Below are 14,101 nucleotides of genomic sequence, written 5' to 3' on the forward strand. Positions count from 1 at the left end.
TGGGCCGTGATACTTATGCAGTTACTCACACGTGTAAACGTTTGCAGGACTGTGGGCCTTAGCCATTCATTTTCTCCTACTGTGCCAGTGGGTCTTTTATACAGCAACAAGAGAGAGAAAAGCATTTTCAAACAGGAAAATGTGATTGTAAAAGTACAAAAATTGGCAGGGGGCTCAGGGAGAAGTGGGTATCTGAAGTTACTTGTAACTCATTTTCTTGACTCACTGCATCTCGTCAAGTTGACAATGTCTTTTTAAAATTGCATTATTTTTATGTACAAAAAACTGATTTTAGATAATGCTTAGAGCTTGCTAAAAAGAGTTTTTCCTTTTCTCTGGTGTCCAGATAAGTAGGGTTCATGGTATTAAAGCCACCTGCCTTTATAGGTGGAGACCCCACACAAAAATAGCACCAACATATTAAAAACCTTCTAAAACATTTTTTAAATAGCCTTTTCTGTCAAATCTGTTGCATGAATAAAAGCACAGCATGGTAGGACACTAAATAGTCATTTTACTGACGTGTGTTTGGGATGACCTACATAACTCATTCATGGCTTTGTTACTCACGCATAATGTGGTCACCTCAGACTCCTGGAAATAAGATTTTTAAGCCACTCACCATGTTGCCTCTCTCTTGTGCTAAAGGAATACACATACAACACATACACCCTTACAGCAGGTATATTTGTGTGTGCGTTAGTGTAAGCATGCAAATGAACTACAGGATTAGATTCATTACAAGGATGGATTTCACTCCTGAAGCATCCAGCACTGACCACTCATAGAAACAGGATACTAGCCTAGATTATTCATTGATTTGGTCAAGCACAGAAATCCTGCTGTACGCTAAATGTTTCAGTTATAAAACTAGGTCATTCTCTTAGGGCCCTTAACCTACTTCTTTTAAAAATGTACCAACCACTAGTTTAACCAATATATCTGCGACCAGTGGAATCTGTGCACAAACATTAACTTTACCTAGATTAACCTTTTTAATGGAGCATGTGAAAGACATTCCAGCCCGGACAAACACAATGTCTATTTTTCTATTAAAAAGGAATTGTTTAATTATAGATCCAGCTGGACTCACACTTTGAACAAGCTTGTTTGGAATCAGTACACCTGCAACTCTCAGCTGTGAAAGCAACACAACCTGTGCAATCAAATTCCAGTGCAGATCACCAGAAATATCTTGCAAGAAGCAAATACTGGCTGTATCCACAGGGTAAATGTCCAGGGCAACTTTGGGGTAGATTAATTAAAACTTCCATATCTGATTCTATCAGTCAGCGATCTTTCAAATACATGAGTCTCAAAGGGAGAATATTTACTATATTTTTTATTACTTCAATTTAAATTTAAATTACATTCCCAAGTTCATGTGGTGTCAAGGGGATGTAGAGCTTATTTCTTTGTTTTCAATGGAAGTGGCTTTTAAATGCTGTTGGATAATAAGAGGCAGAAGTTGAGAGTTTTAACCTTTAAAACCCCAAATGGCTCCAGACCCATTTACCCAAGAAACTGTCTCCCTGACCCCATGCCACACTGAAGCGGGTGAGTGGTCTGGAATATTAGAGAAAGTCCTAGCAGAGCTGTATTGATGAACAGTGGGCAGGTAAGGAGGTCAAAGGTGCATGTTAAATTCATTTATCACATGGTTCTGTAACATAATATGGCACATGCATTTCACCTCAGTGAACGGAGCTACACTAATTTACACCAGCTGTGGATCTGACCCCAAAGAAGCTTAAAAATATATATGCACACAAACACTGGACTACATCCTCAGCTGCTATAAATCAGTGCACGCTACCTAGAAATCTGACCCATGATGTTTGTATCTCTCTCTCTCTCTCTGTCACATGCACACACTTATATACAGGAATAATTTCATCCCCAGCTGAAATGCAGCTATAGTTTAGGGTGGAGCCTGGCAACTGTCCTCAAGGAATCCATTTTGAAGCACTTGAACGAGAAGAAAGTGATCAGGAACAGTCAACATGAATTCACTCTGGGCAAGAAATGCCTGACCAACCTGATTGCCTTCTGTGATGAGATAACTGGCTCTGTGGATATGGGGAAAGCAGTGGCCGTGATATACCTTGACTTTAGCAAAGTCCAGTGCATCCATGCATCCAGGAAGACGAGTCCCTGGATGGGTAGACTTTAGCCAAGCTTTTAATGCGGTCTCCCACAGTATTCTTGCCAGCAAGTTAAAGAAGTATGGATTGGATGAATGGACTATAAGGTGGAAAGAAAGCTGACTAGATCGTCGGGCTCAATAGGTAGTGATCAACAGCTTGATGTCTAGTTGGCAACTGATATCAAGCAGAGTTCCCCAGGGGTTGGTCCTGGGACCGGTTTTGTTCAACATCTTCATTAATGATCTAGATGATGGGATGGATTGCACCCTTAGCAAATTCACGGATGACACTAAGCTGAGGGGGAGAGGTAGATATGCTGGAAGGTAGGAATAGGGTCCAGAGTGACCTAGACAAATTGGAGGATTGAGCCAAAAGAAATCTGATGAGGTTCAACGAAGATTCTATGAAAGACAAGTGCAGAGTCCTGCACTTAGGACAGAAGAATCCCATGCACTGCTACAGGCTAGAGACCGACTGGCTAAGCGGCAGTTCTGCAGAAAAGGACCTGGGGATTACAGTGGACGAGAAACTGGATATGAGTCAACAGTGTGCCCTTGTTGCCAAGAAGGCTAACGGCATTTTGGGCTGCATTAGTAGGAGCACTGCCAGCAGATCGAGGGAAGTGATTATTCCCCTCTGTTCGGCACTGGTGAGGCCACATCTGGAGTACTGCGTCCAGTTTTGGGGCCCCCACTACAGAAGGGATGTGGACAAATTGGAGAGTCCAGCAGAGGGCAACGAAAATGATTAGGGGGCTGGGGCACATGACTTATGAGGAGAGGCTGAGGGAACTAAGGTTATTTAGTCTGCAGAAGAGAAGAGTGAGGGGGGATTTGATAGCAGCCTTCAACTACCTGAAGCGGGGGTTCCAAATAGGGTGGAGCTCAGCTGTTCTCAGTGGTAGAAGAGGACAGGACAAGGAGCAATGGTCTCAAGTTGCAGTGAGGGAGGTCTACGTTGGATATTAGGAAACACTATTTCACGAGGAGGATGGTGAAGCACTGGAATGGGTCACCTAGGGAGGTGTGGAATTTCCATCCTTAGAGGTTTTTAAGGCCGGCTTAACAAAGCCCTGGCTGGGATGATTTAGTTGGTGTTGGCCCTGCTTTGAGCAGGGGGTTGGACTACATGACCCCTTGAGGTCTCTTCCAGCCCTAATCTTCCATGAGTCTATGATCTGTCAACAGCACAGAACCATTTAGGTCAGGAAACAAAGAATGTCACCTTATCCAGAAACTACAGGAGAAATACACATAGGCAGAATTGGATTGTAGAGTGAGTGGTCATGTCTCCCTCTGTTGGGTGGTACCAGCAACTACACAGCCTGCTCAAATGTTAAAGGCCTTTTAGTTTTTAGTGCTGGAGGCCCTGGTCCTGATCCCCACAGACAGCTATGTGATCTGTGTGTATGTAGCCAGGGTTCATTATACAATTATGTATATATAAGTAGGGGCATTGCCAGCAGATCGAGGGACATGATCGTTTCCCTCTATTCGACATTGGTGAGACCTCATCTGTCCAGTTTTGAGCCTCACACTACAAGAAGGATGTGGAAAAATTGGAAAGAGTCCAGCGGAGGGCAACAAAAATTATTAGGGGACTGGAACACATGACTTATGAGGAGAGGCTGAGGGAACTGGGATTGTTTAGTCTGCCGAAGAGAAGAATGAGGGGGGATTTGATAGCTGCTTTCAACTACCTGAAATAGGGGGTTCCAAAGAGGGTGGATCTAGACTGTTCTCAGTGGTAGCAGATGACAAAACGAGAAGTAATGGTCTCAAGTTGCAGTGGGGGAGGCTTAGGTTGGATATTAGGAAAAACTTTTTCACTAGGAGGGTGGTGAAACACTTGAATGCGTTACCTAGGGAGGTGGTGGAATCTCCTTCCTTAGAAGTTTTTAAGGTCAGGCTTGACAAAGCCCTGGCTGGGATGATTTAGTTGGGGATTGGTCCTGCTTTGAGCAGGGGTTGGACTAGATGACCTCCTGAGGTCCCTTCCAACCCTGATATTCTATGATTCTATGACACCGCAAGACTGGAATTTCTATGGATCTTAGATACTCAGGACAAGGGGAAACATGTACCACACCAGCCTACTACATGTCAAGTGAATTTCTCCTTCTAGAGGCTGGCCCTAGTGACTTTACCACTTGCTACCAAGTCAAAAATTCTCCTTTACCTCAAGTGGTAGGGTCCTAGTTTTGACTCCCAGGGACAAATTAGGTGTCTATATGTGTATGAAGCCACAGTTTGTTACATAATTACAAAAAATGCTCCCTACTCTTACGAGAACTGCCACAGGATTTTCAATGACCAAAAGTGTATAAGACAGTTGGCATGTATCTCATTCTGAAATGGCACCCAGTGCTTCCGAAAGCCACTTTGAAGCATTGGTTCAGTCAGGACTGAGGAACTCAAAAGGTAACCAGCTTGGAGTATTGTGACTTTTCCTTGCAGGTCTCCCAACCAAAAGCTGGCCACACTTGACCTTGCTTAGCTGGTAAGTGTGTGACAAGCTAACTGCTTGAGGTGCTGGTAAGTGTGTGACAAGCTAACTGCATGGCTGCTGGTCAGTAATAATCTGGCTGAATAGTTCTCTTCCATCTCTGATTACTATGATTCCATCATTAGAGAAAATGCCAGATGATGTTTCTACAGTTGTTGTATGCAGGAACAATACAACATGTCGGTTGAATGCAGACCTACCTTCATAGCATGCACCACTGCCTCTGGTTTCTGACCCACAGGCACATATCCTGCCACAGGAGAGGAAGCAAGATCAGGAGTCATACGAGCTGGGCCCTGTTGAAACAATAAGTAAAAAACACACTTTTAAAGTATTTTAACTGAGTTCTTTAAATGAGAGGAAGAAAATACCTAGTAAGAACAAAACTGCAACAGTACTACCTCAAATCTAACTCTCCACCAGCCTCAGGCAAAGACAAAGGCTTTATCTGCACATAAAAGCTACATGATTTTAACTAAAAGCAGTTCTTAAACTGATTTCATTAAACCAGTGCAAACCCCTATGCGGACACACATCAGCTGACTCTTTTGTAGCTTACTTCATATAAGCCAAATGTCAACCAATGTGTTTCCCCACAGGGACTTGTACCAGGTTAGCAAAATCAGTTCAAGAAACAATTTTAGTTTAATTGGTGCAACTTCTGTGCATTAGACAAGATCAAAAGAGTTCTCCCACCCTGCCATAGAGAAAGCACTGTAAACATGACAACTTTCCGGCACCGCCTGGCTTTTACTAAGAAGCTAGAGAATATCTGGCATGAAAATAATCGTGGGCATCTGTTTTAATGGTTTGGGGCAACATTTTCAAATGGGCATCATGTACCCATCTTCAGCTACAAGAAGGATTGGAAGGTAACCTAAAGATAAACGGATGTCCAGACTCGATGTTGGTGGGGATTATTTCCAAAACATGCTCTCTAGTTCAACTGTGTTTAGAATTCCACTGGGAAAGATACAAAAATGGCTATTTTCATAAGAATTCAAGTATGCAAACAGCTTGATAAGCACTTTCGATATAGGCTTTGCTTTTCAAGGTCTCTCTATTGAATAACACGAGATACAATATCCTTATTCAGCGAGATGCACTCCTCCTGTCCTTCCTATTTGTGCATTTGCACTGTAATACTCGGAGAAACCAACAATGAATCCATTGACAAACTCATATTGAGTCTTCGCATCCCATAGGAAACACAAAGAACGATTATCCTGTTGGATGGTGAAAATAAATTAGGATGACAGAGTGATGTGTAGCCCCATCACAAGAATGCTTTGCCTATACAATGCATGTGGGTCTTCATTACCATCTTTTCTAAGATTAAAAAAACAGTGTCTCGTCCCATAATCTTTTATACCAAGCAGAGGCCAGTGGGTTGTTTTCATTTCTCATGCATTTCAGCTGTGAGCCCCAGATTGCCATGTTTTACTTTTTCAAGTGTTTCGTTTTTATTTTTTAAAAATGTTCATATACAGCTGATAAAGGAACTGGATTTGGCCCAGTTTGTTGGGCTCTGGATAATAAGACAGGATGGCCAGGGATTCTTTCATGTCTAGACCACTGATCTGAATTTAACCAAGGTATTGACCTAAAACCGTCTTCCCCTGATGGTTGTGAAATGAGTTGGTGGCCCACACATCACTTTCTATTGAAGAGGTGAACTCATCGGAGAAAGCAGCATTAGAATTAGCACCTTTGTGGGAAATCTCAAGGGAGAATTAATAGGTTACAAGAGCATGGAGATGAGGCTACCATTGCATTCTGCAACGGATCTCTCCAGCGCAGGGTTGGAGCTCAGTGTGGGGATAAGGGAAAAATTCATTTCTCCCACGGGGTTGTGCATGTTGTATAGCTAAACAGAGAACTTTCATCTTCAAGGCTGTCAAGCCAACTCTTTTAACAATAAATGATAAAGGGGGGAAAATGTAAGTGACCGATCCACTTAAACCAGAGCTGCCAACAAAGACTATTCAGTAGGGATCTTGGATGGAGATCTGCTAATTGCTCTTGGAAGCCTGCAGAATCAGTCTTCAATAAATGTCAAATGCATCAATATATGTATCATTCTCCCAACCTCTGGCTTCAAAAACACCACTCTTTTCTTTTTAATACAATCTAGATCTTAATCGCATGACAAGTAAAAGCAGAAGAATTGGGGCTCTGTGGCCACAAATCCCCCCAAAGCTCCCCCTGGCTAGAACACAGTAAACACCCTGCAAGATATTAACATACAACCCAGCTGATCATTACAAGAAGAATCTTCATTATCACCCTGGAAATATAAACAAGGCTTTCTGACTACACTCCAGTAGACTAAAGGTCTCCCACAAGAGGCAGCAAAATGGTCACACCTTTCCACAATAGCATCTTTCTCTCTTCCTGCGTCAGGCATTGATGGTAATACTACCTTGAGCTATGACTGTAAACGCTCTTAAAACTAATATGGGAGACGAGCACGAGGGAAACATGAGCCATAAAGAACAGTAACAGGTTTCAGAGTAGCAGCCGTGTTAGTCTGTATCTGCAAAAAGAAAAGGAGTACTTGTAGCATCTTAGAGACTAACAAATTTATTAGTCTCTAAGGTGCCACAAGTACTCCTTTTCTTTTTTTAAAGAACAGTGAGAGATGGTTTCCAAAACATCTGATCATGCCCAATGGCTTACCGCACTCACATGAAAAAAAACCCACTATTATTTTTTCTATAATACCCTCAGTTGCATTTGATTTAAAGACAAATTGTATATTTTGGATCATTTCAAAAATACATACACATTAAGCCGGATTCTCTGTTGGTGTCAATGGCAGTGGAGCTGTACCCATTTACACCAGCAGATAATTTGTCCTTAAAAATACAATGTTAAATGATGGAAATGTAACAAAGGAAAGGGGCCCGCTTCTGCCTAAACATAGCCTCACTCTGGGATGGCTTCCTTTCCAAGACAAATATGATCACTGATGCTCAGGTTAGGCTTGGTGTTAATTATTATTATTATTATTTGTATGGCAGTGTCAGTGGGGAAACCCCTTTACAGACGAAATCCTCAACCCAAAGAGCTCAAAAAATAAGTGAAGAAGGTACAAATGTAGGAAAAGGAAAGCAGGACACTAAAAGCAGCGTGAATGAGTAGCAAAGAGTTTCACAAAGCGAGTCTTCAGGATGGGTTTTGAGGAGGAGAAGATGTAAATATGGAGAGCTGGGATGGATGTGGTGTATTGAAAACTGCATTAAATATTACAAGTTATCAAGTGTAAGGGGTTTCCTTACACTTTCCCCATGTCCTACTTTTAAGCTAGAGAAGCATGTGATCTGAATCAGTCTGCAAAGAGCCAGACTAGAGCAAGGTGAGGTGACTTGTGCGTTGCTGCCTTCGGAAGCAGCCTGCTTTGCCTCTCTCTCTCTTTGGTTCTTGTGGTTAGGGTTCTGGATTTGACGAAATAAAGTAGTGTTATGTTGCAACACTCCAGAATAAGCAATTTATATGTTTGTATCTAACTTCTCTGTTTGTGTGCTGTGAACAGAATGTTGAAAAGGGAGTTTCGGGCACCGGAGGCAGCACCAAAGAAGGCATAAAGGTGGGAGTGGAGGGAAAACACGAAAGGGGCGTCAGCTTGGCAGAGTGAGGTCATCAAGAAGAAAAGTGGGAGGAGACAAGAATGGAGAGGGGGATGGAGAGCTAGTTGTGTAAGTTCCTGAAGGTGAGGAGGAGCATGAATTTCATGGGGAGGGGAAGCCAGTGCAGGGCTGTGAAGAACAGCTAGATTTAGTCAGAGTGAAGAGTTTTGGGAGGAAGAATGATGTGGTTAGGAATCTAACTTGGGTCTTGGGACACCAGGGTTCAATTCCCCACCCTGCCACAGATTTCTGGTGTGACCTTGGGCAAGTCACTTAATCTCTCTGTGCCCTAGTTCCCCACCTGTTAAATGGGGATAATAGCACTGGCCTACCTTACAGGGGTGTTGTGAGAATAAAACACATTTAAAGATAATGAGGTGCTCAGATACTATGGTACTGGGGGGCATAAAAGTACTTAGATAGAACCACAGTGGCTTTCTGGGCTGGAGTGAGTGCCAAGGAAGCTCAAGAAGACCCTATAGTAATCAGGGTCAGAGGTGACCAGGGTCTTGGCAGAAGGAATGGCCAGATCTGGGGGATGTTGTAGAGGGAAAACTGGCAAGATTTACTGACAGCAACAATCTGGGGTTGGGGGGAGAAAGAAGTGGAAGGAGGCAGAGATAACCCCAAGATTGCAGCCCCACTCTGCAGGAAGAATTGTGGAATTGCCAACAGCAGGAAAGCAGGGAAGGAGGGGCCAAGAAGGAAAGATGAGCAGCTGCATGTCATCCAGCAGCAAGATGAGATACTGGGGAGAGGGAGAGAGTCGGAGATATGAGACTGGATGGAGGGCAAAAGGTCAGATGTTTGGAGGGCTGTTAGAGCCGAAGCCCTACTATTTCTGCAGCTCCCATCTCTGCAGTAGTCTAAGCTCATACTGCTCTTGTTTCTCTCTTACACCCCTTTCCTTTATTTCCTCCTTACCCTTTTATAGCTAGGGTTACACTACTGAAGCAGCCCATTGCCACCCAGCCACAAACAGGTTAATCTATTTATCATCTTAACAAGCAGACACGGTCTACACAGACGAGGAACGCTACATTCTGAGTTGTGAGGCTCATATCAGTCTGAATTTCTTCTTCCTTGTTGGTTCTCTTGGATATGCACACTGCATTAGTCAGAGGTCTTGCTGACTTAGCCATTTGCTAGATTTTCGTATCAGTCTGTAACCAAAGCTGGAGACATTCCCTACCCTCAGTCATGGGACCTGTGGGCTGTTTTCAGAGGTGAATAAAGAATAGTTCATAAAACAAATAGGATGTGACTATTTTTATATTTAAATTGATGAAAAATACACCCTTTCTGCTTCACCTCTCTACTGAGCACAGAACAAGTGTAAGAGCCTAAGTCATTACTAGATGCTAAGCTTCTCATTCTCTTTGGCGCAGGTGGGCTTTAATAGCATTACTCCTGATTTACATCAATATAAATGAGAGCAGAATCTGGCCATTAAGTTCTATGGTATAGTAGGCAAGTCCATGTGCCAATTTAGCAGAACAACAATTGCACATTTCTGTTGCATCAATGGCTTCAGGTTGTTGCTTTTGTGAACACATTATATAATAGCCGTAGGGGCGCTTCTACCATTCCTTCCCAGAATCCAAGTGTAAACATCACTTGCAGTCTAGATTTTTTTATATACTTCCTGGCAGTCAAAAGGAACAGAAGAATTGTGATGAGCAACTTTTCCAACATTTCTCATTGGATTTGACAAAGACAGGAGATCTCGTTCTTCTTAGCTCATTACTCTGAGTGTGAATGCTATATCCATTTAACAGCCCCTTCTCCCCTCCCCCCACTCAGGTCTACCTCAGCTCCAAGATGTCTAGTCCTGAACTGTCAGGAATTGTGCTACTGGCTCCTGAACAGATCAGCTAACTTTCAGAATCAGAATGAAAGCTTTAAAAAGGGTTTTGCTTGACTGGACAGTCATGGTCCACAGAGATCCCAGGAGCTGAGAACTTTTTAGATGGTTAATAATGAAATGGAGCTTGTGGCCACATCTCAAAGCTTCTGAATTTCACGTCTTTTTATTGCTTTCTATTACTACAGATCATTGATTTAAAAAACAAGAAGAATTTTGCACTTAAACCCAGATTTTAAAAAGCCCAAATGGTCAAATAATAGCTCAAACAGCAGTAAAACAAGGATAATTGTGATCACATGGGATGCTGTGAAGTGTTGATTGCCATGTGACTGATCAAAGAAAACTACAAGTGAAATAGGCAGGTATCCCCATACAACCCACATAAAACTCAAGTGGATAGATTTGTGTTTGTCATTGGTTTTGGTTGTGGCTTGGTTTAATTTGCTCTGTTTGGATTTATTTCTAGGTGTTTCTATGGCATCCGGGAGTTTCATGTACATTTGTGAATTTATCCTAGAAGGTAAGGAAATAATATTTACAGATTAGGAACTGAGGCACACAGAGATGCAGTGACTCGCCCAAGTTCACACAGAAATTCTGTGGCAGAGTCAGAAACTGAACCCCGAACACTGGAGTCCAAGTCTAGTGCCTTGATGCAAATCAGTCTTCTCTGTTGTGCATGGTTCTTCTATTTTGCATGAGGAGAGGGATTAATAATCAGCTGGCTGCCTTTTTGTTTCATGCCCTATGTATGGTTAAAAAAATCCTAAAGACTTGACAGGAATCAAAACCTGCAGGAAATATTTTTCCAACACTGCACCATCACACATTATACCACTTGTCCTTTTCCTCTTTCCCATTTCTCTGAGGTACATTAGCTATTATGGAAACAATCACTGGTATATGCGGAGCTTAGCTATATTCACAAGTGCAATGTAAAGTCAGTTGATACAGCTGCTTATGAAATGTGAGTGTATGTGATGGTGATCATGACCACATGCCTGGTGTAAAAGTTACATATATAACTTGAAAAAAGAAAAAGGAGTACTTGTGGCACCTTAGAGACTAACCAATTTATTTGAGCATAAGCTTTTGTGAACTACAGCTCACTTCATCGATTGCATCTAAGGTGCCACAAGTACTCCTTTTCTTTTTGCGAATACAGACTAACACGGCTGCTACTCTGAAACCTGTCATATATAATTGAAGACTCACTCAGTGAGACCTGATTTGCATACATGTGCAATCACTCATTTTGCAAGTACAAATGGATGTGCCTGCAAGTACTGCTGGAGCAATCAGGGAAGCCCACTAAAAAGTTGGCCCCAGAAACACAACACCCCAGGAGATTGTGTTGTCTCAGCGCTAGCAACTAAATTAAATCTGCATTTACCACATTACGCAGCAATTAATGAAACTCTGCAAATGCATGCCATAAACACAAGGCACGACAAAGGGAAAATAACCCCAAAAACCACCACCACCACTTTCTTAGGTTTAGTTGATTCATTCAGAAATGGAAAGTGAAATTTCACAGTTCAACTTTAACACATCATCACCCCCCACCAAGTGGCAGCTCCAAGAGATCTCGCTGAAAATGTTCCTCTCCTTTCAGTCTTACCTACCTTGCTGGGGGGGAAAGGGACCCATTTTGGGAGCATACCAGACCAGGAGCTGTGCTAGATGCAGAAAAGCCACCTTGCTGAACTGAAATCCCTACTCAATGGGGCTCAGGCAGGATCCAAAATGAGGAGAGATGGGGGACATCTATTTGAGCCTATGTCCATTTATTTCTGTATTATTAGGCTGCTCACAAGATTTAGTCCTTACATTGATATACAAAAGGCCTAGAGACTGAGACTCCTTGAAGATCAGAAACAAGGTTGCTATATTTCAGAGTAGCAGCCGTGTTACTCTGTATCCGCAAAAAGAACAGGAGGACTTGGTGAGCTGCAGCTCACTTCATCGGATGCATCACAAAAGCTTATGCTCAAATACATTTTTTGCCATCCTGCTGTTCAATGCATCAGTCCCCAGGCCCATTATCTCCTCTCCTTTCTCTGAGTAGAGCATCTTGGAATATGCCTGTTTATTTGGAATTGCTCTGAATAGTTATCTTCCCGGTTCATCTAAACTTATGCTCAAATAAATGTCTTAGTCTCTAAGATGCCACAAGTCCTCCTTTTCTTTTTAGTAACCGTACTGTTGCCAACCCTCCAGGATTGGCCTGGAGTCTCCCAGAATCGGCATCTATCTCCCGATGACTATTGAAACCAATCCGGGAGATTTTAATAGGATATTTTAAGAAAAATGACATTACGTCATGTTCTGGGGAAAAAATCTCCCAGAATAGCTTTAGTCAGAGCTGGCCACCCTAAGTAATGGTGGCACTTCATTAACATGTACCCACCATTCAGACAGATTGCAGGATTTAAAAAAAAAAAACAACTACAAAACCTGCATCTCCTGCACATTTAGATGGCCACACTTTCGTACTAACCTAAGTCACGTTATGCTCCTTTCCAGCTGTGCAAAGCTGCATGCCTGCCACAGGATACAAACACGAGAACACGTATCCCACAGAGGGAAGTACGGAATGGAAAGTATGGAAAGAAAGTTTATGTCTTGAATAGAAGACTATTACTGTATGCTGCTAATCTCTTCACTGCTGTTACTGAAGGAAGTGAGCCACTGGTCCTTGGTATTAGCAAGTGAAAACAAGACCCATCTTCCATCTCAGATTCAGAGGGACTTTATTGCAGATGCTAATCTCCTTCGGCATTATTTAATTTGCCTCCCATTAATCATACTGAGCAGCTGGCCATGTAAATATTGAAATCCATGAATTAACCATTGGGTCTGTCCAGGAGGCAGGCAGAGCCCATCTGCACAGCTCAGACACTGACTATTCAGACAAACCATATCTTCAGGGCAGAGTTTAGTGAAATCTACTTAAGCAGCAAAAAGGGTGTATATATCCCGTTTGAGTAATAAAAAACAATTTAACTGCTTCATTGCCATACAGTCCTAAATATCCAGTCTATCCAATGGAAGGAGACCCCTCTCCCTGCAGCCATGTCCCACACTGCTCCCCATCACACGTCTGAATTGGTGTGCCAAGGAGAAGGGAGCTCTTATAGGACCGCACATAGGAGGGGGGTGAGGGAAAGCATGGACATCCTTTTGCAACTAGCTCTCCCATGCAACAGGAATGTTTGGAATTTTCCTACCTGAACAGCATTAATGTATCACAGAGTTCCACTCTCATGGAATGCCACAATGCATTCTCCTCTTGGTTACAACAATGTAAACCCAAGTAACTCCACTGTGGTCTGGATTTAGACTGGTATAACAGACCTGAGTTCAATCTACACTGTCTAAAAACATGACACTGCTATAGACTCTCACAGCACCAAAGAGGCATTGTGGTCTTTCAAAAAATCTTACAAACTGGTATTAGCATTCTAAATTCAGAGCTGTTTCAGTCAAACAACAACTAAGCGATATAGGTTGCGAAAAAAATTCTGAATACTATCGGCAGGAATATTATACCATTTTTCCATGGACAGCGTGTTAACATACTGTTAAGTGACTGGCTGAAGTGGAGACTGTCAACTTGACTACTTTGAAAAAGACTAATTTTTTAATTAAAAATAAAAAAATCAAGCAATCTTAAAACAATACTTCCAGATTTAAAATAAAAGAAGTTCCTTTAAAAAAGATTACAGATTTTTCTGCTCTCCTTTTGATGTTTAGAAAGGTGTTTTGGCTGTGCCTGGCACCCACACCTCTAATGGTGTTTTCAGCTCTCATGAATTTTTGTCACACATGCATATTTGTTATTTTTCTTAAAGCCCCAGCTCCTGGAGTCAGGTGGTTAAAAGCTTTCATTTAAAATAAATAAAGCAGAGAGAAGGTGGAAAATGTGAAACACTAAATACTCAAAAAAACAG

The 14,101-nt window shown here is 42.2% G+C and overlaps 1 protein-coding gene across 3 annotated transcripts in view; it reads right to left on the reverse strand.

Moving 5' to 3' along the window:
* CCDC85C (coiled-coil domain containing 85C) overlaps nucleotides 1–14,101 on the reverse strand; it is a 165,556-nt gene that overhangs the window by 6,254 nt on the left and 145,201 nt on the right. For all 3 annotated transcript variants that reach the window (XM_048855485.2, XM_048855483.2, XM_048855484.2), the window contains one exon: nucleotides 4,853–4,948. In XM_048855485.2, the coding sequence (XP_048711442.1) occupies nucleotides 4,853–4,948 (96 nt within the window). The remainder of the gene's footprint in view (nucleotides 1–4,852; nucleotides 4,949–14,101) is intronic.

The sequence above is a fragment of the Caretta caretta genome, chromosome 6 (assembly GCF_965140235.1).
Source record: "Caretta caretta isolate rCarCar2 chromosome 6, rCarCar1.hap1, whole genome shotgun sequence".
Lineage (NCBI taxonomy): Eukaryota > Metazoa > Chordata > Testudines > Cheloniidae > Caretta > Caretta caretta.